The 27885-nt window shown below is 58.0% G+C and overlaps 1 protein-coding gene across 2 annotated transcripts in view; it reads right to left on the bottom strand.

Annotated features, from left to right (window-relative positions):
* TRPM2 (transient receptor potential cation channel subfamily M member 2) overlaps window positions 1-19109 on the bottom strand; it is a 54051-nt gene extending 34942 nt beyond the window's left edge. For both annotated transcript variants that reach the window (XM_057306754.1, XM_057306755.1), the window contains exons 1-9: window positions 18983-19109; window positions 18301-18369; window positions 15944-16216; window positions 15162-15250; window positions 6431-6599; window positions 5669-5849; window positions 3826-3992; window positions 1306-1486; window positions 80-141 (exon numbers count right to left, since the gene is read on the bottom strand). In XM_057306754.1, coding sequence (XP_057162737.1) covers window positions 80-141; window positions 1306-1486; window positions 3826-3992; window positions 5669-5849; window positions 6431-6599; window positions 15162-15250; window positions 15944-16108 — 1014 coding nt within the window. In that variant the 5' untranslated portion in view covers window positions 16109-16216; window positions 18301-18369; window positions 18983-19109. The remainder of the gene's footprint in view (window positions 1-79; window positions 142-1305; window positions 1487-3825; window positions 3993-5668; window positions 5850-6430; window positions 6600-15161; window positions 15251-15943; window positions 16217-18300; window positions 18370-18982) is intronic.
* Window positions 19110-27885: the final 8776 nt, after the last annotated feature.

Here is a 27885-nt window from a genome sequence, read left to right as displayed (position 1 = left end):
GGTCAGGGGGCTTTGGGCCAGCAGTCCCACCTGCGGCAGACCTTGGACCTCCAGAGTCCCACACCCCACCAGTACTCACGTGCAGGGTGCCGGGCCCCCCTTCCAGCACCACACAGACGACAGGGATCTTGATGGCCACACCTAGGACGAAGCACAGATCCTCGATTTAGGGAACATGGAGGCTCAGACCCTCTACCTGGGCACTCTTGCCCGCCTCCCCCCAGCTCCAGCCTAATCACAGCAGACGCATCCGATGGGAGATGCGTGGTAAGGACGCAGTCCTCTGCAGTCCGAGGATGACGGCTGGTTCTGTGTAACGACAGCAGACCTGAGGCCCTGAGAGGGCTCCTCCACTGTGTACTTCTGCTCCCGTTCTGGGGCGGGAGGGGAGGCAGGGCTGTCTGCCTGGCCAGTCACCATGACCAGCCTGCTTTTCTCACTGGCCCTTTTATGGCACCTCAAATCTGGGCACACCATGGGGACACACCCAGCCCAGGGGCGTAAGGCACCGTCAAGGCCGGGGAGCACAGTGTGGGACCTCCGTCCGCTGTCCACCGTGCGCCCCCTGCCCTGAGCCTTCCATCCATTCCAGCGGTCCGGGGCCCAGTGAGGACTTTAGAAATCTCTCCCGGGCAGCAAACTTTGCCTCCAGGTGCCATGGTGGCTCTTCCGCCCACCCCCGCCCGGGCCCCCGCAGGCAAAGCAGGGCTCTAAGTTGTGGTCCTGGGCCAGTAGCGTCAGCCTCACCCGAGGACGGAGAAAGGCAAGGTGTCTCCACCCACCCGCACTCAGGGGCCTGCACACCGGTCCTCCAGGGACTCTGACGCGAAGCCAAGCTTGACACCACTGCTCCCTGCTCTAAAGGCGGCTGCCCAGCCTGCTACAGAGAGCTGGCACCCCCTGCTATTCAGGGTCCCCTCTCTACCCCTCAAATCGTGCACGAATTCCTGTGTGTCTGCCCTTTCCATGTCCTAGAACCAACCCCATGTCACCCACAAGGGAAAGGATGTCTTATTTCTAAACTGAGCCCGTTGCTGTAGAGTGATTGCAGGTGGTCTACGACCTGCGAGAGAGCAGAAAAGCTGGGGCTCGCCCCCACCTCCCTCCACCAGTTAAACGGGCTGAGGGAAGACGTCCCCACTGAACAAGGGTGAAGAGATGGTGGGAAGAAGTCCAGCTGTGTCCCGTGGCACCCTGAGCACCCCACCTGTTGGACGTCCTGCTCATGGCCGGCTGTGTCCCAGACCCCTTGACCAGCTGGCTCCCCTCTGTCCCGATAGCCCTCAAAAAATGCGCTCCACTCGCCTCCTCTTTCCTTTGTCTGCTCCGATATGAACTTCTCCAGCTTCGTCCTCAGGGCAATCTCGACCCCGTAGCGGCCGTGCGTCCCGTCGTCCACAAGGATGAAGTGGGAGTGGTTACTGTCCAGGCAGGTCAGGTGCCCTTGGCCTTCCTCATCCATGATGTATTCAGCAGGAAAGCCACCCTGGGGACAGCCAGAGAAGCTCAGATACAGACAGACGGAAAGTGCACAGGGCACGTGGTAGAAGAGGAACAGATAGCGCTGGGAGCGCAGGTGCTGAGGGCGCCACCAGAGGGAGTGAGGAGCGGGTGGAGCGAGCCGTCGTCGTCTTCCAGCGGCAGAGCGTCCCTGGCGGTATGGAGGTATGGACGGACGCTGAGGGGCTGCTGGGCGGGGCCCAGAGGGACAGGAGGGGCACGAGGACCATGGCATTGGAAACGGGAGGAGGGCGACCATTGCTCTCTGAGCAGGAAGCGGAGCTAAGCTGCGTGGGGCGAGTGTAAGCGGTGGGCGGGGACGCAGCGCCAGGGGCTGTCTGAGCAGCAGTGCAGGCCCCGCCTCGCTGCTTCTTGCTGAGGAGGGGGACACACTGAGGGGTCGGGGACTTGAGGACTTGGGACACAGCCCATCCAGATTGCGAAGCCTGCCTGCAAGCTCCCGGGTCGCGGACAGGAGGCCAGCTCTCAGGCGCAGCTGGACCTTCGCTGGGGTGGGAGAGGTGGCGGGTGGTTGTGGGCTTGGCCACCTCGGCGGGAGCCTAGAACAGAGGCGGCATTATCCGCGAAAGCCCTGAGGACGGGCTCCGTGTCTGGGGCATGCCCCTCGGGACACATGCTGGGAAGACAGGATATTGTGTCAGCAGCACTGCTAACCTGGACCAAAGGGACACGGGACGTCGGACTTCCAAACCTCTACAGGCGGGAAACAGGCAGGTCACCTTCAAGAAGACGGCCCGATCATCCCTGGGGCGGGGGCAGGGACCAGGCCGCAGCCAGAGCCTCAAGTCACAGAGAGTCCAGAGTTCAGTGACCTAACGATTTCCCTGCTGGGCTTGGAATTGAAGGGGACCCGGACCCCTTTATTCCTGCCACATTCCCCCTTTTGGGATGAGAACGTGCAGCTACCCTGGGACGCCCGTCCCATTACTGTATTCTGGAAGAAAGTAACTTGTTTTCCAGCGTCACATGTCCACACATGAGGAGGAGTGCTGTCCCCAGATGGATCACACGCAGAGTGTCGTCCGAGCCCGGACTGGATGATTCAGATGATGAGGTCGGGGACTTTTGGCTGTGCGGATGCTGTGATGGGTTGGTAATGTGGGGAGTCTAGGGATGGGGTGAATATACTTTGCATGTGGGACGGACGTGACTCTTTGGGGGTCAAGGGTAGCCTGCAGCGGGCTGAGCTGCTGTCATCCAAAGACTCAGGACCCCAAGCCAAGGAAGGCCCAGCGGCCGGCAGAGTCTGTGGGAGGGAGAAGCAGCCTCCCCCAGAGCCTCTAGAGGGACGACAGCCTGTCCGCATCTCGACTGTGGTGAGGGAGGCTCATTCCAGACCTCTGGCCTCCAGAAGTGGGAGAACGCATTTCTGCTGCTTTCAGCCGCCGCGTTTGCCATCACTTGTGCCAGCAGCCCCTGGACACTGATGCAGGAGGGATGGCTGTGGGGCCAGCACACACATCCCCTGTCGTCCACAGAGGACATCAGGGAGCTGTCACGGGGAGAAGGTCAAAAGGGGTCTCAGAAGTCACCCCATCTCTCTCAGCCTCGGACTTCCACTCCCTGGAATGAGCTACCAAGGTGGAACCAGTCCCGTCGGGTGCAGGAGGACAAAGGCTGGGGGGGCAGGCTGGCCACGTCACCAGCAACCGTGTTGTAACAGGAGGCACCGTGGCGGACGGGAGGCCCATTCATAAACCACCACTCACGGGCCAGTCGTGGGCCAGCGTGCTCCTGGAATGTCCTCGACCGTGTGAATTAAGTGCCCGTGCACTCATTGGGCCAAATCCACTGTGTCCTGTAAAAATTTCGTTGAATGAATCTGATCTTTTCCAACGCAAGTCTCTGTGTTCGCACGATGGCATCTCCTGCTGCCCCGTCCTCTACATGCCTGTGTGGTGGTGACGCCAGAAGCCGTGCTGGGCTGAAGCCACCACTCGGTGCGGGTTCAAAGGGCTCAGACTTTGGGATCAGACAGCATAGGGTCACCCCACCCAGGTGCGCCCTGCCCTCTGCGAAATCCACGTCTCATCGGAGTGTCTGTCCCGATGACCTGTGGTAGTTCTGAGGCGACTCCTACGTGGACCTGTCCTGTGGTTGGAAGGGGGGTCCAGCCGAACTAGCTGCTTGACCCAGTCATCAGGGTCTGCGGTGCGGCTGGGCATGAGCCCCCGTCTCCAGGGCTCCCGTCCAGGCTCCTCCCTCCCCTTACCCCGGTGTCCAGACGGCGGTCTGTCCACTGTGGTGCTAATGGGATCAGGCCCTCACCTCCTGTGCCCCCCCAGGGGAGGTCGCCGAGCTCACCGAGGGGTGGATCAGGCCTTCCCGGTTGTGCACGGTGCCCCACGTGGCAATTCCGACCGTGACGACCTCTCCTTCATTGCAGCTGCTGCTTAGGGTGAAGTCCCGCACCGCCTCGCCCACCTGCTTCATCACGCCCGTGTGGGACCCGCCGGTGATAATCCAGGCCCCTGGGGAGAGGAGCGAGGTGTGCACCTGCCACCCACAAGCCTGACGCCGAGGGCCCTGTGTCCTTCGATGCTCACTCCCTTCATCTGCGGGGTCCCTCCTCAAGGGCTCCCTAACTCATCATCAGGCGTAAGTCTCAGAACCAGGACCACGGAGGAAGCCACACTGTGATTCTGTCTTCACGGTGTGGCTCTAGGGGCCAAGGCTTCCCACCTGCTCATGTAGGGCATGGGCACAGGGACGGGGACTGCAGGCCTCTCTCCCCACCTGCCCGCTGCTTCTTCTCTGTCCTGGACTCGGGAACACGTTTGTCTGAATTCTTCTACTCCAAGGCGTGAATGTCCCTTCTTCCCCTCAGTTCCTGGGCCCGAGTGTGGTGGACTGAACCCCTGCTCCTGACCTCCCGCCCCGCCGTGCTGCGCATTGGCACTCCCTTCCCACCCACCGTCCAGCCTGACCCGGGGACCGGCTCCGGTCGCCCCGCGCAGGCAAGGAGCAGGACCACCAGGCCTGGGCGCTGCGGATTTGTGCCACAGCTGTTTTTGCTGCACCTCTCCTGCCACGAGAAAGCAGATCCCCCGTGGGGTCTCCTCCCCTAACCTGTGTCCCGGATGAGGGGGGACACGGGGAGAGCTGCAGCCACAGACCTGCAGCTGCCTCCACGGAACGCAGGCGAGGGCAAAGCTCACTGCTGTGGGGGACGCTTGTTCCCGGGGCCATGCCGACCACGGCACGGAAACCAGTGCCTGGAAGTCAGTTATGTGTGGCATCACCATAAGGAACAAGCTCAAACACATGGCACGGCTTTGGGGCCGGGACGTGGCAGCAAGGGCTTTGCCACTGAATGCTAAAAAGATAACCATCAAGACGTGGTCACACTGTCACCTGTGATGACCTGGGGGACAGGTGAGCACCTAACGGGTTCACAGCCAAGGTCATGAGTGTGCCTGGCGAACGGTCAAGTCCCACGTGCTGAGGAGACTCCAAGAGACTCGGGCCAGGAGGACTCAGACTGAGCCTCTGTTTCAGGGCAAGGACCAAACAGGGGCGTGGCCCTCCTACATTGCTAAAACCAGGCCCTAGAAAGAGGGTCAGTGTCCCCTGGGTGCCCCAGTCTCACCTGGACCCAGAACCCTTGCTCTCCTGCTGTTAACCTACCCAGCGTAGCCCTGTTGGAGGCCACGGGCACCATGGCATCACTCTGAGAGAGCACCAAGGGCCGCCTCCCGTGGCGCTCATGCAGCCTTGGGCCCTGCCCTGTACTCACTGGAGGTGTGGCCTTAGGGACATGGAACCCTGAGGCAGTCTCTTCACAGGGCAGTCCATCCTTCCCAGATGTGGACGGATGGATTAGGGAACAGGGATTTGGTTCACGGAGACCTTCACTAAGATCCCCACAGCTAACACGACCACCTCTAGCCACTCCACCGGCCACCACAGCAGCTCACAGTTGACTCAGGCCGTCTGTGGCTGCAGAGCCGGGTGGCGCTCTCAGCAGCTCGCTAGGCCTATGTCTGTCCCATGAGTAAGCCAAGCAGAAGCCGCTGCAGGCCAGCAAGGGCCAGGTGAGTCTGACCTGGGGGGGCATGGCCTCAGTGACCCCTGAGGGCCGCTCCAGTCCCAACACCCCTGATGCTGTCTGCTCAGCCCGCCCATGGCTCCCAACCCCAAGTGCTACCTGTGGTCTGGGCCACCTTGACCAGGCCTCTTCGGAAGACACTCTTCAGCCTGGGCTTCATGTTGAAGTCCTTGGCCCCGCCTGTCACCGAAATGAGGAGGTTGGGGACGTCCAGGCCCCAGTACTGGGTCATGAGGTGGTATATCACGCTGGGGGGTGTGTCCTGGGAGAGGCGAACGTACTGCAGGGAAGTCAGAGGACAGCAGAGGACACCCTGTGTCAGTGGGTGGCCAGCCCTGTCCCAGAGATGGCAGTGCAGCTGGGGCAATGGGCACCCCCACACCAGGCCATGCCTGAGAGCCCCAGCCAGGTGGATGGACACCTCCCACCATGGATCCAGATCCAGTGAGTAAAAGTGGCCACGTCCAAGCAGGACACAGATTGAGAGGAAGGGGGACATGGCAAAGGCCCAGAAGCAAGGCCCAGGGGGATGACCGGCCACCCTGAGGAGACCAGTTCCCATCTTCCCAACCCCCTCAGCACAGCCCTGTGGCCACAGCACCCTCCCCACCCTGCTTCTCTGCTGTAGGACACACCAGCCCAAGGCCAATCCTGTTCTGTGGTGACCCAGAACTCTGAGAGTACTGGGGGTCTCCTGTGAGCCTTGTGGAGCCCCCGCCCACCCCTCCCCTACTGCTGGCAGGCTGGATGCCTCGAGTTTCAGCCAGCCTCTCTCTCCCATGCCAGGAAGTCCTGGCCACCTCAGATCATGGAAAGTTGATGCGAGTCCACAGTGGGAACAATGGAGGGATGAAGACCAACCTTTCCCACCTTCTGGCCCAGGCCTGTGAAAACAATGTCACCAAAAGCATCTGTTGGCATCTCCTGGACATGTTTTTTGGGGTCCCAATCTTTGCTCTGCAAAGTGTGGGGCCTGGTAGCCTCCTCCAAGTGTTGCTGGCGTGTGTATCCACACTCACACACCACCTTCCTGCAAAGACCACACAGTCACTGGAGGAAGCAAGCTGCCTCTGTGCTCCCCTCCAGGGTGTCAGGACTTTCACCCCCCAGCAATGATGAGTCACCCCCAGCAACAGTGTTAGTGGAGGCCCAGTGGGGAGCTAAGCATCCCTCCCACAACCACAGGAATAAGAAGTCCCTCCCTGCCAGGTATCAACTCCGGCTGAGAGGGGCTTGGACTCCCATCCCCACATAACAATAATGAGGCGGTGTCTCCCTCCCCCATAGATATGTCATAGGGACCTGCTAAAACGCAAGATGCAGAATCTTATACATAATATCCAAAATATCATGGTTTCAAATTGAAAATCACTAGTCATATCAGGCACCAGGAAAATCTCCGCCAGAATGAGAAAAGACAGCAACTACCAATGTCAAGGTGATACAGATGTTAGGATTATCTGACAAGGATTTTATGGCAGCTCTAATAAAAATGCTTTACCAAGGAATCATGGACACACTTGAAAAAAATGAAAAAATATAGTTTCAGCAAAAAAATAGAAGGTACATCAAATGGAAATTTAGAAGTAAAAAATGCACTAACCAACCAAAATTTAAAAAAAAAACATCAGTGGGTGAACTCAGCCAATGAATGAAGGTGGCAGAGGAGAGAATCCATGAACTTGAAGATAGAACATAGAAATAACCCAATACAAACACCAGAGAGAAAACAGACCTAAATAAACAACCAAGTGAGACGACTCTAGGACTAGTGGAACTATGACAGAAGAGCAAACGTGTGTCCTCAGAGTCCCAGAAGAAAGAGAGAAAGGAGGCAGGGCTGGAAAAGCATGTAAAGAAACTATGACCAATCACAATGAGCACTGAGTTATGTATGGAAGTGTTGAATCACTATATTATACACCTGAAACCAATATAACACTGTACATTACGCTGAAATTAAAATTTAACACTTAATAAAAAAATTATGACCAAATGGGAGCTTTCCCAGGAATGCAAGTTTGGGTTATCATATTAACAGAATAAGGAAGAAAAGTCTAATGATCATTTGTTTGGGTGCATAAAGTGTTTTACCAAATTCAACACCTGTTTATAATAGCAACTCTCAACAAAGTAAGAATGGAGGGGAACTTTCTCAACCTGGTGAAAAAGCATCTGTGAAAATCCTACTGCTAACATCATACTCAAGGATGAAAGGCTGAGATCTCATCATGAAGACTGGGGACAAGACAGTGGTGTCGACCCTCAACTCCGCTGTGCAGCAAGGCACTGGAGGTCCTAGCTAGCAGAATGGCAGAAAGAAAAGAAAAGAGGAGGAGAGGAGAGGAGAGGAGAGGAGAGGAGAGGAGAGGAGAGGAGAGGAGAGGAGAGAGGAGGAAGGGAAGGAGGGAAAGAAAAGAAAGAAAAAAAGGCACACATATAGGGAAAGAAGTAAAACTATCTTTATTCACAGATGAGATAATTCTGTGTGTAGAAAATCCCAAGGAATCTATAAAAAGCTATTAGACTGACAATAAGTCTAACACGTTTATGGGGTACAACATCAACAGAAATAAATCAATTCTATGTCTATTTGGTAGTAACAAACAATTAGAAACTAAAATCAAAACAAAATAATACCTATAATAGCAAAGAAAAATAAAAAATGGCCAAAATCTCCTGCATTTGGAAAGAAGACATAAACTCACAGATTCAAGAATCTAAGGGAACACCAAATACGATAAACCCACAGAGATGTATACCAGGAGACATGAAATCAAACTTCTATAAACTAAAGACAAAACAAAAATCTTAAACACAGCAAGACAGAAATTACACCTTATCTATTGGGGGAAACTAACTCAGATAACAAACAACTTCTCATCAGAAACCAGAAAGAAGTGCAAGGAGGAAGTGGCAAACAAAACCAGAACCTACCAACCCAGAATTCTCTACTCAGCAAACACATCATTCACACGGAAGGCAGAAGTTGGACATCTTCAGATGCAGGAAAATTAAGAGAATCACCAGCAGAGCTACCCAAAAAGGATGGATAAAGGATGTGCTCTAAACAGAAATGGAGTGATAGCAGGTGGAATTGTTGAATATCAGAAAAGAAGAAAGCAATAGGAAGGGTAAACAGGACTCCAAAGAAATGTTCAAGTCCCCCAGAAGTGCAGAAAGAGAAAAATGAAAAAAACAAACTGAAAACAGAAAAATGCAGCACCAGACTTAAATCCTAACATATCGATAATTACATTAAATATAATGTCCTAAATACGCCAGTTTAAAAAAAAACACAGATTGGGAGAGTGGGTTAAAAAAATGAGACCTAATTATTTGTTTTCTTCAAAAATCTCACTTCCAGTGTAATGATGGAGGCAACTGGAAGTGACTGGAAGTGACCGGACCATTCAGCAATGAAGAGGAGCAGACTGGACACACCCAACGACCCGGTGGATCTTGATGGTATTGCACTGAGCAAAAAACTGAAAAGATCGTGTAGGGTAGGAGTCCTCATGTGACATTCTCGAGGTCAGAACGTTACAGAGATGAAGAACAGATTCATGGTTGCCAGGGGTTAGGGTGACGGGGACAGAGGACACGGGCGCGGAGCCCGTGGTGGAACCAGGGGAGATACCTGTTGTATCTCTGCAACTTCCCAAACTCTGTAATTATTCCAAAATAAAAAAGTTAAAAACCCACATGTAGTGCAGGCTCCAAGCAGCACCTTCTAGACACAGGGCCAGCAGGGTGCACAAGGCCCCACCCTGCAGCCTGGCCCGGGGCCCAGCTGGCCTAAGCCGGGAGCTGCTACAGGAGAAGCCCATCTCCGGGACTCCCCGCTCTGGTTTCTTCTTTCCACGCAAGAATGCACCAACACCTCTTGTCAGCTATGACCGCCTCTCTTATTTCCTTCATGTTCATGGGTTGAGACTTTTTATTCCTTCACTGCTATTCACTGGGGCTTCAGGAGGGAGAGGAGATAAATGTGCTCTTTATACCTCATTTAACTGGAAATTATGAATTTTTAGGTTCTGACTTTTTGGTTGTATCGAGTGACCTGAAAGACAAGATCCAGATGAGACAGAACAAGCAGTCCAAGGCCAGGTGAGACCGGAGCGAGGTGAGACCTGGGCCAGGTGGCACAGGGGAAGGATGGCTGGGCTGCCCTGCCACTTACCCAGTGCATAGTCTCAGATGCTCTGGCTCTCCATTTCTCTACTGGTAGATGGGGAAAACCCCACCCTCAAAATTGCTTTGCGGGTCAAACAAGGTTCTAGAAATAGTTTTTTTTTTAAGATTTTATTTATTTGAGAGAGAAAAAGAGAACGCATGAGCTGGGGGAGGGGCAGAGTGACAAGCAGGTTCCCAGCAGAGCACAGAGCCCAATGCAGGGCTCGATCCCAGGATTCCAAGATCATGACCTGAGTCAAAGTCAGATGCCCAACCGATTGAGCCACCCAGGTGCCCCTAGAAATAATTTATAAAATTAGTGCAAAACAATTAACCTTGCAGAGCACCAAGGATAGGTTAAGAGACCCACAGCCTCTTACTTCGTACACAGAAATAAACTCAAAATAGGTGAAAGACCTAAATGTGAGACAGGAACCCATCAAAATCCTAGAGGAGAACACAGACAGCAACCTCTTTGACATCGGCCACAGTGACTTCTTGCTAGACATGTCTCCAAAGGCAAGGGAAACAAAGCTAAAAATGAACTATTGGGACTTTATCAAGATAAAAAGCTTCTGAACAGCAAAGAAACAGTCGACAAAACCAAAAGACAGCCAACAGAATGGGAGGAGATATTTGCAAATGTTTTATCAGATAAAGGGTTAGTATCCAAAATCTATAAAGACCTTATCAAGTTCAACACCCAAAAAACAAATAATCCAGTCAAGAAATGGGCAGAAGACATGAACAGACATTTCTCCAAAGAAGACGTACAAATGGCCAACAGACACATGAAAAAATGCTCCACATCACTCGGCATCAGGGAAATACAAATCCAAACCACAAAGTGATCCCACCTCACACCTGTCAGAATGGCTAAAATCAACAAGGAAGGAAATGACAGGTGTTGGTGAGGATGTGGAGAAAGGGGAGCCCTCGTGCACTGTCGGTGGGAATGCAAACTGGTGCAGCCACTCTGGAAAACAGTATGGAGGTTCCCCAAAAAGTTAAAAATAGAGCTCCCCTACGACCCAGAAATTGCACTACTAGGGATTTACCCCAAAGATACACATGGAGTGATCCGAAGGGGCCCCTGCACCCCAATGTTCACAGCAACAATGTCCACAACAGCCAAAGTGTGGAAAGAGCCCAGCTGTCCATCCACAGCTGAATGGATAAAGATGTGGTTCATATATACGATGGAATAGTACCCGGACATCAGAAAATGAAATCTTGCCATTTGCAATGACATGGATGGAACTAGAGGGTATTATGCTAAGCGAAATAAGTCAGAGAAAGACAATTATATGATTTCACTCCTATGTGGAATTTAAGAAACAAAACAGAGGATCACAGGGGAAGGAAGAGGAAAATAAAACAAGATGAAATCAGAGAGGGAGACAAACCATGAGAGACTCTTAACTCTAGGAAACAAAGGAGTGCTGCTGGAGGGAAGGGGGGTGGGGTAACTGGGTGATGGACATTAAGGAGGGCACGTGATGTAATGAGCACTGGGTGCTACATGCAACTGATGAATCACTAAATACTATCCCTGAAACTAATAATAACACTATGTGTTAACTACATTGAATTTAAATAAAAAATTAAAAGAGACTCACAGCCTGCCTATTCCCCGTGCTCCTGGGCTCCTTCAGGGCTGCCCCTCCTGCTGTGTGTAGTGACACAGGGGCCTCCAGTGCTCGGAGCACAAGGGCCCACCTGTGGTGAGCTAAGGGCGTGCCCTCCGACCCCCTCCACAGACCCCCTAAGACAGACGCAAGGCACTCTCACACCTGCTGTGATCTCGGGGTGCACGTGAGTGTGCTGTGTGACCTCCTCGACCTATGGTCCACGGCAGGGATGGAGCCGCCAGGATGAGGACCCAGCTCTTCGTCTTGGCCCAGTGCTGCCCCAGACCTCCTCAGTCTCTAACAGCCTGTGACGGGTCAGCTCCTTAGCTGGTCCCTGCGCCGGCCCCTCTGCTGGACTTTCATCTACGCGGCTCCCCAGGCTGACCCGGGGCAGGAAACGGCACCCAGTCCACTGGCCCAGGATTACAGAATCAGAGTTTCTGTGGAGGTCGTGGCCCAGACAGGCATAAACGGGAGCACCAGCACCAGCCCCGGTGGGAGGACGGACCCCGCGGAGGCGCGGTCTCTCCGTCTGCGTCCCTCCCTGCGGTCTGGAGAGGCGCCTTGTCTCACTGGGCTCGCTCGCCTCGTCCTGAGAGAAGTTTCCGAAGCATCCACTTCAGTCTCTGCGTTTGATGGAGGAGGATTTGGTGTTCCAGAGAAGAGAACCAACACGCCAAGGCCGTGACGTAAACGTGACAGAATACGGGGACAGTCCGGGGCGGCAGCGGAGGGAAGGACAGAGCCGAGGAGGACCCTCAGGACGTGGGACTAACCAGAGATGGTGGGGGGCAGGGGGTTCGGGTCTGGAAGAGGGTGGGGGAGACCCTAGCGCATTTGATGGAAATGTTTAAAGTCTAGAAATACATCTGTTTTGAAGCTCCGTCTGTGACGGGGAGGACCCAGTCCTCCACGCCCTCTTGCCATCCGCTGGAGGGACCGGTCTGATGGGCCAGATGACAAGGGCTCTGTGCAGGACGCGCTCCCAGCAGGCCTGACGCTGCCGGCTCCAGAGGGGCCTGGTCACACGGCTGGCCCCTGCCGGCCCCTGCCGACCGGCTTTCAGAGCGCTCTGCTGTCCCCGACCCGTGGGCTCTGCCCTGGGCCCCGACCGCGCAAACGCTGGGATCTGTGCGGAACACTTGCTTTCCCTCGGGTCCTGGAATTTGGGGGGGGCTAGGCAGAGCCGCCTATGGGACCAGCTCACAGGGCTAACCCCGGGCACGGAGTCCCCGACGGCTTTGCAGGGCAGAGACCCGCCGCATGGCTTGCAGCCCTTCTCCCTCTGGGCATGCCCCTCAGGAGGGGGAGAGCGTCACAAGCCTGCGCGTGGGGGTCTCTGGACCCTGCTCGTGTGTTTTCCCTTGCTGAGCCTGGTGTGTGTCCTTGTGCAGTGACAGCCTGTCGCTGGGTCCTAGAAGTCTTAGCAAATCACTGAACACGTAGGGCGGCCTCGAGGACCCCCGGAAACCAGCCTCCACCGCCCACCTCTGCCTGGAATCAGCCCCCCTTCCTCCCTGGGGCCTGCCCACCCGCAGGGAGCACCTCCTTGTGGGAAGCACACGGACGAGCAGTAGGCTGTGACACGCTGCTTCCTGCATGCTTACCAGGGTGCCAGGCAGCCGCACGGCCCCAACCACAGGCACCCCACCACTCCACAGACCCCACTCTTGCCACGTGTGGTCCCAAATCTTCGAGAAGGAAACTAGGAGATCATAAGGGTGCCCTCTTCTTCAATAAATGGGCTCTAGCCCACAGTCTGAGGGCCACAGGTGCTTCAGGGCGATGACCCAGACCCTGGCCGCTGCCAGGGCACCCAACGTGCCTGGTGAGTTCCCAGTTAGCGGAGGACGGAAAATCTCCCGCAGCTGCGCCTCGCCAAGCTTCCCACCCTCCCTGAGGTTCCTGATGCCCCGGGCCCTGGCTCTCTCCCCAGGACCTCCGGAAGCCTGCTTCCCCTTTCCAGCTATAAACCCTCTCCCCGAGTTCACACTCATTTAAAGCTTCTGAAACACAATTTAGGGAACTACGTTAATAAGTCGTGGCCAATCAGGAAACGGTGGACTTGCTCACTCTAGTTGCTATGAACCAATTACACTGACACGTCCTCACAGTAAAATACCTCTCGGTGTCCCCCATCTTTCTGGCCCTCCCTGGGTCCCGTGGCCCCCAGGCCTCAACGTAACACCCGAGTGAACAAGCCATTCCACCTGCTATCTCCCTGTGGCACGCCCGGCATTAAACCCGATGCTAGTAAAGGTGCTTCTGGAAATTTCCAGAACCAAACACGTCCTGAGCCCTTTTCTCCAAAGTGGGGAAAGGGGTACAAAAGGAGTACCTCAAACCCAAGCTGTGTCCCCCAGCCCTCTCTGACCCCTGTCAACATTCTCCAGGGGTCGTAACTCAGAGCAAAGAAGGGCTCCGGGGTTCCATCGGGGGCGCCCGGAGCCCCCGCAAGATGGAAACCAGGCGTGGTAGGTCTCAGAAGCCTCTGCGGCCTGTGAGTCCTGTACGGGGACTTCGGGTGGCTCTAGGTGTCTCTGAGGCTGTTCATGAGCCTGTTTTAGCATAACTAACACCAGAAACCTCGACGCAAAGTTCTCTCTGTATGTTGTCAGACAGAGCGGTGTGGCCTGGAAACCCCCCACCGCGTGTATTAGAGGTCCCCGTGCTCTGGAACATGCCGGCAGCCCTCTGGCTTGGGGATCTGCTCCCAGCACTGAGACGTGAGGACTCTTCTCTGAAGTGGGGCCAAGCAGGGGCGTGAACCGCCACACGTGCGTGGGGTGTGATGACACCGGGGCGTGCCACAGGACCCCGGGAACGGCACCATCGTGGGGGCCACTCCTGCCTGACTCCATGTCATCATCTCTCCACCTTACCCACGCAGGACCCCCCACACGGGCTGCTCCTCCCTCCTCAGGCGACACATGTGAGCTGGACGCTATTTGTCCACGGTGGGAACTGAGAAAGTGACTCTGCCCCACAGAGCCACACAACCATGTGCAACCGACTGGAATAAAAGACAAGTACCTGGATGGGGGGGAGGGAGAGGGTCCTTCCCAGTGCAGTCAGGGAGGGCTGCTCAGCAGAGGCAGCGTGGGCCACCAGAGTTCAGCCGGTGACAAGGAAGGAGTGGAAGAAGTAAGGAAGAACGTGGCCCGTCTGTGGCACAGCACGCACTGGAGTGTGGCTGGAGGGGAAGCACGTCCTCAAGGAACGCCAAGACACGCCACACCTCCGGGAGGTTCCTGTGAAGCCGCCCGCACGCTCCCCCTGACTTGTGGGGGGCCCCACCGGGAAGCCAGGGGCTTAGGAGTGAAATGTCCCGCAGCGTGGAGGCAACGTGTCCGCTGCTGCCCGTGGAGGTAGTCGTGGAGGCCGCACCGAGCCACAGCCTCCATGGGAAGGAGCGACAACGGTGGTGCAGTGGGGCTTTGGGGTGAGGGGGGCCCTGTCTGGATTCAGCACCCTCCCCAGTGAGGGGCCCGGGCTGTGGGCCTTCCCCGAGTCCCCTTACAGTCCCCGAACCCTGTGACACCCTCTACTCCAGGGGGAAACGAACATTCTAGAGGCGTGCCCCGTGGTGCCCAAACAACTGGATCCGAGTCCAAGCACCACCACAGGGTGGCCCCATTAGGACCCCGGACGGGTCACTTAAGCCCTCTGTGCTTCCTCTGTGCACAGGATGGGGCAACACCGCGCCCCCACAGCGAGCTCCAGGGGTAGGCGGAAATGCCGCGGGCACCCAAGCCACACAGACACGACTGTGCCAGGCCACTCACCCGGCGTCGGACAGTTTGGAGCTCTCCACAAAGTACACACACTCCTTCTTCTTAATACTTTGCGGGACCCACGAGCTGAGATTTTCTTGCTGAGGATGAAAAGGGCACTTTGAGACCCCTGAGCAATCACAGCACTATTCGGGGGAGCACACCCTACGCTGCTCCCAGACACTGCTGAGCTCCCTGTCCAGCTTCGGGGGCCTCTTCCCGGGGGTGGGGGCGCTGGCCGAGGCTCTCAGGTGTGGGTGCTGACAGGGGGACCACTTCATCCCGAGCCCCACTCGAGTATCCCAGAACTTCAGTTTCTCTGTCAACACTGCCTTCCTCGAGAACAGAGCCATGCGGCAGAAAGCGTCTGGACACCTGCCTCCGTCCTGGCGACACAGCAAGCCGATATGACCAGGGGCTTAACATGTCAAAGGCGCCCTTGTGCACAGTCCTGTCCCAGGCCTCCAGGAATCTGATCCAGGACTTAGGTGGTGTTCAGGGCCCTCCCAGTCAAATCAGGGAGGTCAGGGGTGACGGCTTCCCGTGAGTCTGGCCCCGGACAGGACCGAAGTGCTTACCCAGCACCCTCCCAACCAGACCAAGAACATGGAGGGGTCGTGCCGTCCATGGGAGGGGACAGACCTGGCCGCTTACCATTCTCTCCAGGCCCCCTCCCCCCAGCTCCGCTGAGCCTCTGCCCAGGTGGGAAACACAGCCCTCTTTGGTGGTCACGGTGCCCCACAGGGCTCTGGTGGACCTGCACGAGGGGGGCCAGCTAACCCCCAGAAGCCTACCTTTGCACTGTTGCTGAACAAGTGATGCAACCTCCTGGTCTTGGAGAGACTGCTGTTGCTGCGCCGGAGACTGGGGACCATGCCCAGGTCAGCCATGCTGCTGGGCTGCACCCCAAAGCCCTCCTCCTGCTTGGAGCCGGCTTTCCTCAGGGTTGGGGGCTCCATCCTGTGGCCTGCTCCCACTCCAGCTTCCTCGGTCTCCTGTCCCCCTCAGGACAGCCTTTCCTCCAGCTCACGAGGCTGAAGGTTCTAGAAGGACATCATGGACGGCTGCTGGAATAGGTCAGAGAGGAAATGAGGCAGGTGTCTGAGAGGAGCAGGCATGTGTCTCCCCTCATGGGTCTGCACACTTATCCTGTCGCCCACGCTCTGTCCCCCAGCTGGGACCCCTGGGCAGTCTGGAAGCACTCGCACGAGCCCAGGGCCCAGGTGCCCATCTGTAATGGTAGTGACTTCAGGTCACCACGAAGGTCCCAAGAAAAAACTGTTTCCCCACCCCTGCTGCTCCTAGCATGGAGATCATGGGGCTGCCCTCCTGCACGGGCCCAGAGTTCGGCGGGGGAGGGGGCAGAACGATTTCGAAGGAGGAGCCGCAGCTGCCCTGCACCCCTCCCATCTTGGGCTCGCTTCTCTGATTCCAGCAGCGAGCCATGCAAGAGTCCCAGGTGCCGCCCCAGCGGGCCCCTTGTGGCCCAGGTTGGTGGCACCTGGCACCATGTACCATCACGGCCACCTCCACCCAGACTTTAAAGGATGGGGCCACCCGGAGCCTTGGGCACATGATCCAGAGAGAAGGCCACTGTTGGGGCAATGCCCAGTGGAGCGGTGGGGTGGGACGACCCCAAACCAGTAGAACCACCAGCAGGTGGGGGCTGCAGGGGGCTATGTCCAGCAAGACGTCTGGCAGGACCACCAGGCCAAAGGCCTTCATGTTTCAGGTTTGGTCAGCCCCGTCACCCCATCCTTCCTCCCAGCTACTCCCCTTGGGGATGGGAATGTCTGTCCCGGGCCCCACCGTTGCATTCGGGACAGCCTCGCAGCTGGAGCGGAGTCTGCCCCTGCACGAACGTACCTGGGGTCTCCCCCACCTGACTTAGACGAGATTTAGATCGGACTCCAACTCAGACTTTGGAGTCGAGGCTGGAATGAGTTAAAACTCGGGCTGTTGGGATGGAGTGAATGTATTTCTCATGCGGAAGGACATGACTTTGGGGGGGCCAGGAGTGGGATGCTAGGGTCTGAATGTGCTCCCCTGAAGTTCATAGGCTGACGGCGAGCCCCAAAGGTGATGGCAGGAGGTGGCTGGGCCTTTGGGAGGTGATTAGGGCAGGAGGGGGAGCCCTCATAATGGGGGTGAGTGCCCTTAGGAAGGAGACCCCAGGGAGCCCTCCTGCCCCTTCCCCACTTTGAGGGCCCAGAAGGGGGTCCCCACCACCTGTGCTGGCACCCTGATCTCAGACTTGGGCCTCCAGCACTGTGAGAATGAACTGTCATTCACCAGCTGCCGGTCCTGTGGGTACAGCAGCCCAGACGGACACACCGCTGAGCCAAGCCGCACCAGGCCGCCGTCCCTCCCGGGGCCTCTGGCCAGCCCTCGCGGTGGCTACCATGCCTCACCCGAGCGTGGCCTCCACAGGGCCATCGGCAGTCCTAAAGAGGAGCTCACCGGGCCCCACAACCAGCTTCCAAGGGAAGCAGTTAAGCGAGAAATGTTCCTAGTGACCGAAGAGGAGAGCGAGGCTCGGAAATCTCGGTCCGCCCGCTAGTCTGCAGGGACCTGAACCAAAGGGGCTTCCCGCCTCCAGATAGGGTGCCCGGTGCTCAGACTGCGGGCTCGTGCCATGAAGGCCTCCGCGTGAAGACACTCTCGGCCGCTCCCTCCACAGGCCCTTTGTGAGACTCCCCCTGGGGTCCCGTGCAGACTTTCCCAAACCCCAGCTGCCCTCAGACCCCAAGAACTGATCGACACCAGCCCCCTGCCCAGCACCCGTCAGACTCGAAGGGCCCTCACTTGCGCCTGGTGACAGTGGCCCGACCCTCCCTCTCCTCCCCACCTCTCCTCCCCCCTCCCCCACCCCACAGTCTGAGCCCTGGAAGAGTCTGGAAACCCAGGGCTGACCATGACCTTACAGAGTCCCCCCTCCAGCCTTCTCTGAGGTTCTCCCCCAAATCCGCCCATCAGTCTTTCTTCACATTTCCCCCGAAAGCAGCTGTGGTCACCCTGGTTCGCAGTCTGATTCTCCATGCACAACAGCACAGGGGGTGTTAAGAACACTTTGAAGGGAAAGGACTTCCAAGAAGGCAGGCGCGCAGACGCGGGACGACACAGACGGTGTCAGCGCACGGGCTGCACGTACCGTGGCATGAAGTGCACGTGCAGGTGCTCGCGGTAAAACTTCACTTTGCGGAAAGTTTGGAAGTGTTTCCTTAGAAAGTAGGAAAACATCCCAAACACAATCAATGGACTCAAAAAGTAGAACATCATGGTATAAACACTAATTCTAATAAATATATGGAATCAGGGTAGCTATATAAATGTTTCTGAAATGCACAAAAAGCACCTCTATAAATGTCATTTGGTACCAGCCCCCAGATGGAACGCGAAACTGTCGCCACGGAGCGAGCGGGCCTGAACGGTCCGGGCCGAGCTGGGCCGATGTCCAAATCTGAGCCCTGCCACAAGCAATCCTCAGATGGGGCCGTGGGCCACAAGCACAGGTGCACGGGGAGGGAGCCCCACGGCAGCGCCCCTCATCCCCCGGCTCCCACGGTCCAGGGGGTGCCCTGAAAGACGGTGCCCCTGGTGGCATCAGGAGGAGACACCAGGTCCAAACGGAGTGAAAGTACTGAGGACCGCGGCTTAGAGCGGCCACCTGGGGCCGGGACCGTGGGAAATCACCGAAACAGGGTCTCCTCCTCACACCCACCCACCCCAGCCCGAAAGGCTCAACCAACAGACTTCATCGGTGAGGCTATGAGGACAGGCTGGCCAGGGGCCCCCACCACCCGCCTCTCTACTTCTCTTTCTAGACCGTGTACCTGTTCCCTGCAGCTCCCCAGGTCAGCGGCCGCTGAAATCCAGGCTGTGAAAACACTTCGAAGACTAAAAACAGCCATACACTGGATGAAGGACGAAGGAAGTGCCAGCCAACAGCCCTGGGCCCCGTAGCCTTGGGGGATGGGGGTGGGGAAGTTGTGGTCAGAGCCTAAGTCCCAGATGGGCCAAGTTGCGGATCTCCCAGGCCGGGTAAGTCGCCCCCCACAGACCGCCCTGGCCTTGCCGCAGCCCAGCGGGGGCCCGCACCCCGCCTGCAGCCTGGGTCCCTGCACTCCACGCTCCTGCCCGCGCCCAGGCCTGCATCCCCTCCCCGGAGCTTGCCCTCGACCCCGCACCCCCGCGGCACTCCAGCTTGGGCCCCGCGCCCGCACCAGCTCCCCGCAGCCGGTGGCGCACGCATCCTAGCCTGCGCTCTGCTAGTGCCTGCAGCCCGATCCGCGCCCTTGGATCCTGGGATACCCTCCTCCCAACCCGCGCACGCTCCCCTCCCCCCGCCCGCGCTCCCCTCCCCCCGCCTGCGCCAGTCCTGCTACCTGTCTCCGCACCCCGGTGTCCTCCGTCCCGGCAAGGGAATGCGTACCTGCTGGGAGCGGGTCCCTGTCCCCACCTCACTTGCGCCGCTGTGCACGACCGCCAGCTGGCCCCGTGGGGCCGCCCGCATCTCGGGCTGAGCCTGCGCCCCGCGCAGCACGCTCTGCGTCACTGGCCCAGAGAGCTCAGCCTGCAGAGTCCCGCGCCAGCAAGAGAGCCAAGGACGTGGGGACTCGGAGACGCCCTGTCTGCAGGGTTCTGCCTTCCCAGAGACCCCTAGACCCGGCTCTTAGGCAGGTGCTTGCCTCCTGAGGGGCCAGCTTCTCCTTGAAAGGCTGGCCGGCAGCAATTCTCCCCAAGCCCTAAACCACGCTGGGCTGGGAGGGGAGGTGGGGGTGGGGGGCACAGGTGGTAGGCAGGGCAGGAGACCCAAGTGGGCCTGGGGCCTGGGTGAGCCACCTCCCTACAGGCCTCAGAACCTCCTCCACCAAGCTTCCAGACGCTACCCTCCCCCCAGTCCTCCCGGCAGGACCCAAAGCCAGGAGATCATTCCCAGTAAGGCAGGACCCAGGAGGGCAGGAAGAGCCCGAAAGCTTGAACCACAGAGCACCCATGTGGCAGGTGCCGGCCACGGGGCCCCACAGATGTCTGAACTCCACCCTGGTTGCCCTGGCCCTTCTCAGTCCTCCTGACTGGAGGAACGACAAGGAATTCTGACCCCCCCACCACCAAAAAAAAGCTGATAGCAGCTTTCCTAAAGGTCCACACCATCCTCACAGGGCTCTCACCTCACAAAGGCCACTGCCCTCTCCTTTCCAGCCACCAGCCCACAGTGTCCCGCAGCCACTCCCAGGCCCTGGGCCTCTCTGACCAAGGGGCGGGGGACTGCCGGCTGACCCCTGGCTGACTGGCCACCCCCTCACTTCCTCCCCGGCCGTGCTGACCTAGTGTCCAAATTCCTGCCCGCAACACCCTGTACTGGAAGACCCCTGGCCTTTATCTACCCCTGCGTCTCCACGACGGAACCAGCCACAGTGCTGTGGGTCCACGGGACCCCGTCTCACTGTCCCACCCTCTGGAGGTCTCTGTGCAGCTTGGAGAAGGTGTCAGAACCCACCAGAGCCGCTCATATAGGCCGGCACTTGAGGGATTTCTCAGGGCGCTGACAGACCTGCTCCCCGAAGCTGAGCACCGCGGAGGCGGAGAGCGGACAGCAGCGAGCGTGGCCGCCGCGGGCCCGAGACACCTGCGGAGGCCAGCCCGCCTGTCACTGTGGCACTCCGAGCCAGCCAGCTCAGGCATTTGACAGCTGCCGCTGCCCTGGAGAGGGGTCTCAGGCCCCAGGTAACCAGCAGAGGAAGCAGAGACCCACCAGCGTGTGCGGCTGTGTCCAGAGCCCCGTCCGCCGCTCCTTCCCCGGGTGCCGTCGGGCCTGCGAGCCATCTCATGGACTAAAAGCACGCGGTGTGTGTGTGTGCGTGCATGGGCGTGTATTAATATTTCATGACACAGTCGCGATTGCCGAGTTTGGCGGGCGGCACGGACGGACTGCCGTGTGCTTCCAAGTATCCCAGGGCCTCTGTGGGAACGTCGCTGAGGGGAAGTCGTTCACGAATGGGCTGCTGACCCGACATCTGTGCTCGTGCTGTCCCCCATGTGGCTCCTTCCCTTCTAAAGAGAAACCACACATTTCACAAGAAGGCCACGTTCCATCTGCCGGGACGCCATTGCAAGAGCACTTATGAAACATCCTTCCCGTAAAAATAAAAAGGCATTTGACCATAAAGCAGGAGCCCTGCAAGGGTGAGTGATGTTGATTGCGCATTGTCTCAAGTTCAGATAAAGGAAATGCAAAGCAGAGGACTTTTTCCGACATGGACAACATGCCCGAGATAAAACCTCCAGCAGCAGAAAGAAAACCGCAATCCGTGAAAAAGGGAGCAGCCTGACCGCTTGGCATCGGCTTGCTCTGGTCATGAATAATACACAGGAGCAGAGCAGCTCAGCTGCGGGCTCCTGGCGCGGCTCCGAGGGCTGGGGAGACAACACGGCCAGGGTCTAGGGCAGGGGCTGCAAATTTCTGTCCGGCCACCTGGTAAAGATTTCAGGCCTTTTCGGCCCAGGATCTCCTCTTAACTGCTCAACTCTGGCCCCTGCAGCCGGAAAGCAGCCATTGGCCGCAGGTAAATGGATGGGTGTGGCTGTGTGCCAATAAAACTTTATTGACAAAAACAGGCAGCGGCTGCGTTTCCAGACCCCTGGTCTAGAGCAAGCACGGAGAGAGGTGGGTTTCCTGCTGGGAACACCGTTGTTTTCCTTCACCTCTTCGTGTCTGAGGTCAACAGACCAGCTGCACTCCCAAACACTCCTGGAAAAGAGCTCCCCATGAGATGCGAAGGTGAACTGGGAGCCAGGGTGCGCGGGCAGATACTCTGCAAGTAAGGAGCGCGGCCACGGCCCTCCTGGTCTCTGCAGCCCTCCCCGAGAGCCAGAGCAGCCTGGGTGTTTCTGAGCAAACAGTGATGGGGACCGAGCTGGAGATGACCCCGGGCCCCACAGGACCTCTCCGGTCACCGCATGAGATGAACACACACAGGCCACTCTTCTTTCTGCCAGCATCTTCTGTGGTTAGCCGCGGGGATCTGAAACATGCCTGCGGCCCGTCCTTCCTGACCTCTCTCAGCACCAGCCGGGGGCACCCTCCAGCAGAGGGGTCAGCGAGGCTTATTCACTTAGCGTGCACCCTCCGTGCCAAGAACCACACCATGCGCCCCATGCACATTTGCGGTCCTCACAATGTGACGTGCCGGGAAACCTTCTCATGCCCATTCCCTGATGAGGGATCTGTGACTCGGGGAAACTAAGGACCATTCCAAGCACCCCTGACAGGGTCCAAAGGCACCTGCAGACCCAGCGTTCATCTTGCTCAGCCCATCCCCAGGCATCTCCTGAAGCCTTATGGTGCCCAGATCCTGTTTAGGGGCACGGGCTCTGGAAGAACGGGAGCCCAGGTCTCTACGGGAGAGTTGCATCCACAGCTTCAGGTTGTGTGTCATAAAATCTGATGAACTCAGCAGGGCAGGAGCTGGGGAATAAGGGGAGTCAATGTCAGGGAAGAGCAGGTGCAAAGGCCCTGAGGTGAACTCAAGTCTGTGTGTTTGAGGAACAGGAGGGCCACCATGGCCAGTAGAGTGTGCCGGGGGACTATGGCAGGAGATGAGGGGAGGCAAAAGCAGGGGCCAGACCTTGAAGGGCCTCCTGGCTGGGAAGCAGGTCCCTTTCTCTGACACAATGTTGTTTGGGACCCTGTGCTGGTCGGTCAAACCACCATGGGCCCTCAGACCACAGTGCTGGCTGAGGCCCCACAGGCAGGAAGGGCAAGCTCAGACCCAGAATGTGTCCGTTCTGTGGGAAAGCATTGCCATCCTGTTCCTTGCTGTGGTGCATGGCCTCTGTCTGGGCCTTCGTGGCTATGCCCTTCCTGATCCACCCATAGCCCAGACCCAGCTCAGGACAGATGCTGATGGACACCAACTGGCCAAGGACTTTCCCTCCCGAGCTGTCCAGCACCTCGTCCACGGTGGATGCCCTGGTGGGCCTTAGCGGGGGGTAGGAGGATCTCCGCCCTGCTGCCCACTCCCAGTGTCTCTTCCAGATCCCCTTGCCCCTGGTTTTCCAGTCTTCCTCCCCTTGGGCCCCCACCAGAGCATCAGGCCATTCCAGCCATGATTCCACACATGCTCTGATGTCAGCGCTCGTCCCCTCCCCCACAGAGCAGAGAAGCTGGTGCTCCGTGGGGGGAGCTGGTCCACCTTGGGCCTCATGCACACCCAGGCACGATGGGGCTGGCCGCCTGGTCACAGTGTCTACCAGGGCTTCCAAAGTGTGGATAGCCCCCACTCAGATGGCACAGACTTGCTCCAGAACACTGTGGGGTGTTTTTCCTACTGAGGCTTATTACCCTCCCTCCACCCCTGTATGGCCCGCACAGCAGGCTGCCTGCACCCCAGAGGCCCCCAAGTCGAGTGAGGGGCTAGGCCTTGATGCCCCACGTTGATCAGTCCGTCACTGGAGGGGGCGGCCCCTGGAAGGCCACCCCAAGGAGCCTGCACCTGAGGGCTGTGGCCCCAGCACACCCAGAAGCCGGGGAGAAGCTGTTTCCCACAGGAGCCTCTGGCGGGGTGGCTCAGGGCACCCCCAGCTTAGGAGCCCAGAGCCATGTGGAGTTGAGGGCAGTGCCTGGCATGGGGCAGCGGCTCAAGGGGGCCCCCACTGGTCCTGCCGTGCTGTCCCCTGTGCATGAGGGACGGCGGGTCGCCTCCAAGGGGACGGGCTATGGTGCCCAGGCTTCCATCCCTGAGTTTGTGTTGAATTTCTCCCCCTCTCTCACCACTCACTCCCCGGAGGCCGTGTGGTAAGTGAAGCTTCCTGCCCACAGCCTCGTGAACAACCTTGGAAAACCCCGCTTGGGTCACCAGAGGTGGCAGCCCCGACCCACAGCTTGACCTCTGAAGAGGCCCCAAGCCAGGCCCCCAGCAGCTCCCAGACCCCCACCCCTCGGGAGCGGTAAGATGGTAACCTCTACAGCTGTGAGCTGCTACATCTGGGGCTGTTTGTTATGCAGCCACGGTAACTGATACAGCTGGAAAGGTTCGATGGTGGAACCGGGGGAGGGCAGACGGAGGGAAGGGGAAGCTGGGGCAGAGCCTGGGGCAGGTCTGGGTCATCACCTAGGCCCTGTGTGGTCAGAACACCGTGGCCAGCGGGCCCAGCATGCAGTCTCCCTCCCAGGGCATCGAGGAGAGCACAGACAGCAGCTTGTTGCCCTCAGCAGTACTCGTGAGAGGCAGCCCTGCCCACACCAGCGGGTGACTCCCCACAGCAGGGAGTGCTGGACAGCGCCCCCGGGAGACTGGGCAGCAGCTCTGGGCCAGGCTGAGTCCTGTGCTCTCCCGGGAGTGGGGCCCACAGGGAGCTCTGAGGCCGGTGGCCCTCCAGCTGTGCACCTGAGCCCCAGGGGTCTGCCTCTGGACCCCCCACCAGTGATAGGCCAGGGCCCATGCCCTGGGGCGGGGCAGCTCCCCTGCAGAGGGCCGGTTCCTGGGAGGGTCTCAGCTGAGGGCAGTCTGGAGGCAGAGTGGCTGAAATACAGAGGGGGTGAGTCCCCAACATAAAACCGGGCAGGAGGAGAGCAGGCAGGCCTGGGGACTGTCCACCCCAGGATCACCTTGTTCGCTAGTGAGTTTCTGCTGCCATTGGAGAAGCAGAGCTCATGCCTAGAGGACATTCCACCCTCCACACCCCAGGACCTTCCTCTCTGCCCCATGGTCCAGCCCAAGTGCCCCAAACTTTCCCCTGCGCCTCAGTCCCTACCCACTGTGGGGCAGGCCCCTGGAAGAAACCTGAGCTGTCGGGCTGTAGAGAGGAGAGCAGGCCCCTACCCTGGGTCCTAGTCACCCCTGCTAGAGGAGTGCCATCCCCAAAACTTCACAGGGCCCCAGGACCCAGGCAGAGGGATGACCGCACTTCCAGCCCCTGGAAGGCCCTCCCATTCCCCTCCAGCCGAGGACTTCAAAGAGCCCTAAGGAGGAGGCGCTGTCGCTGTGGGTACCAGAAAGGCAGCTTGCGGGAGTTCTGGGAGAGCCACGTGGGCCTGGCATACAGTACTGGCGGAAACGAAGTTCAGAACTCAGCTCGGCTAGAACAAGAGGGAAGGGGGGTGGAGGAAGGAGACTGTGCTTTTGTAGCTGGGGCCACCATGACAACCCCAGGACACCAGCTGCGTGACCACCCTGTGAGCAGACCCCAGACAGACCGCTGAGAGACGGGAGTTTCCCCAGGAATAAGGAAGTGTGTGCAGGGGACACGAGGAAGGATGTGGTGGCCAGCCAAAGGCACAGTGCATGCAGGCTGTCATCTTTCCCGCGGCGCCACCAGCCCGAAGCAGCAGGTTCTCTTTTTCTCGGGTGTTCCTCTGGGTTACCTCCCCTCCCATCATGCACCCTCCCATCATGCCTCGGGCATGTGGCTCAGGCCAGCAGTCTGCCTTGCAGAGCCAGGCGTAGTGTGGGATCACGGTAGCACAGGGCAATGCCAGGCCGATACCCAAACATGCACCCAAGTCACTGGGAGAAAGCTTTCTGGCTGCTGGACTTGAGCAGAGGGTAGACGGCATCCGACATGGGCAACTGAGGGCTGGGAGGGTGGTAACGAAGACTGAGGTCCTGGATCCAGCCCCGCTTGAAGCCACTCCCCTTGGCTTCTTGGTCACATGAACCAACGTTTCGTTTTCGGTTTAAGCAAGTTTGTGTTGCATTTCTGCCTGTCAGGTTCATTCCAAGAAGCAAAAGCCCTATGAGCATGAGGAAATATGAAATGTGTCACAACTTTACACAATTGTGGAAGGGAGCTAGGGACATGGAAATCCAGGGAAAGCCGGAGAAATGCAGTGGGGGGGGGCAATAAGCAGCCCTCCCCAGGGAGGCAGGTGCCAAGGAGGGAGTTTGCAGGGAAGCTGGGGAGCTGGGCAGGTCCAGCTCTGCAAGTGGGACCACAAGGGGGGTGGATGGAGAGGTCCGTGGAAAGCAGTGGCCCCTTCAGAGCTCTGCCACTGTGAGTTTGCAACAAAGGATGCTGGTGGCGGGTAGGGCCGCTGTCGGGAAGAAGAGACACACTTCGGGGAAGACCCCTGACCCTCAACCCCATTCTTCTGCATCCATCCATCTCTCTCCATTTCTGCACAGGACGGCCTTCTCTGCTCCTCTTCCACCTTCCAAAGTGCATGTGAATGTCTTGGAGTCCAGTCCTGCCTCGAGCTACACAGGGAAGGGAATTCTGGGAATGCACCATGACACAACCCAAACCACCACACTTCTACTTATCAAATCTTCACCTTACAAGTGTCACCTGAGTCACCGGGATTGTCAACTGGCTCACACCCCAGTCACCCTTTTGAACAGCCAAACAGAGGTGGCAGGGGCTGAAGAGGCCCCCAGAGGCTAGAGAGCTGTAAGCACAGTTCGCCCCCTTTCCCTCTGTGAGGGTGCCCGACAGGTGCCGCTCCTCCCCTTCAGCTGAGAGGTCTCCTGCCAGAGGCCCAGGCTGCCTGGACTCAGGGACGAGTGCTTCCTGTTCCCCAGTGATTGGTGCAGGGAAATCCACACACCCTGAACCTGAGGGCCTTGACCTACTCCAGGCAGACTCGCAGGGTCTCCACACCTCTTTCCCCCATCACCCCTATCAGCTACAGAAAACTCTCCAGGTGCAGCCCTGTCCTGAGAGCCGGGGTCTGTCTCACAGCCCTACCTGGCATGGCTCACACCCCACCTGGACTGGTCCCTTTGCATGGACCATACTGGTCCGGGTAGGAGGGGGAGGAGCCACCTCAGCCAGGTGGGGGCCAGCAGGGCCAGCAACTCCCAAGCCCCCTTCCCGTCAGCCACTGGCTCACAGCCACAAGATACAACATACAGCCGCGAGCCCGCTCAATCTTCCCCAGAACCAGTTTCTGCGGACACTTGCTTCTGTCTGGCGGCAGCACCATCGTCCACAGCGTGGGCAGACTCTCTGGGTGCTTCTACACACCTCTTGGCTCAGCCTGCTCTTCACAGCTCCTGGCAGCCCCTGCTTTGTCCCTGTCACCTGATGTGGCTTTCAAGTTGGGACAGCCAAAAGCCCTCTGCAAGCTCCCATAGCCCGGGCCTCCTGGAAGCTTCCTGCCACTCTCAGTGAGGCTGAACTCGTGTCTACATTTCTCTTAGGTCAAGCTTCATTGGTTACATCATTCTCTGCCTGCTCGAAGGCTAAGAACTCAGAATGCGCTGCTCTGAAACCCCTATGCTCCCAAATCTTACACTGACTCAATCATGGCCACCCTGAGCACCCTCCTTCATTCCCCAGCCTCCTGACCATCCTATTCCTGAACTGTTTCTTCCATGGGATGGCCCCACAGTGCCCCTGCAGGCCACTACCCAAACCTTGTGACTGCAGGATTCCACCATGAGAGATGTTCTGTCCTGCCCTGAGACCTGGACGGTCCCCAGGGGCTGCTACCAAAGCCAGTGTCGGTTTGAGAGCTCTGACTGGCCCTGTTTGTGAGTCTTCTTTCTCCTCGAAGAACACCAAAGTTCTCTGTTGCCTGAGGAGACTCACACTGTTTTGGGGGGCCCCCTCACCCATGCCTTGGTAAGAGAGCTCAGGACAAGAATCTGACTGATAAACCACTCATGGCATGCCATGGCCGGTGGCCTGGCAAAATACAGCACGAGGACACAACTCAAAGCAGCAGCAACTGTTAAACTACTGTGTGTGGAATTCCCCATGTTGTCTTTGTAATCCAAGGGGCAGGGCTGAG

The sequence above is a fragment of the Ursus arctos genome, unplaced genomic scaffold, assembly GCF_023065955.2.
Source record: "Ursus arctos isolate Adak ecotype North America unplaced genomic scaffold, UrsArc2.0 scaffold_4, whole genome shotgun sequence".
Classification (NCBI taxonomy): Eukaryota; Metazoa; Chordata; class Mammalia; order Carnivora; family Ursidae; genus Ursus; species Ursus arctos.
This window is presented reverse-complemented; position numbering and strand designations above follow the sequence as displayed.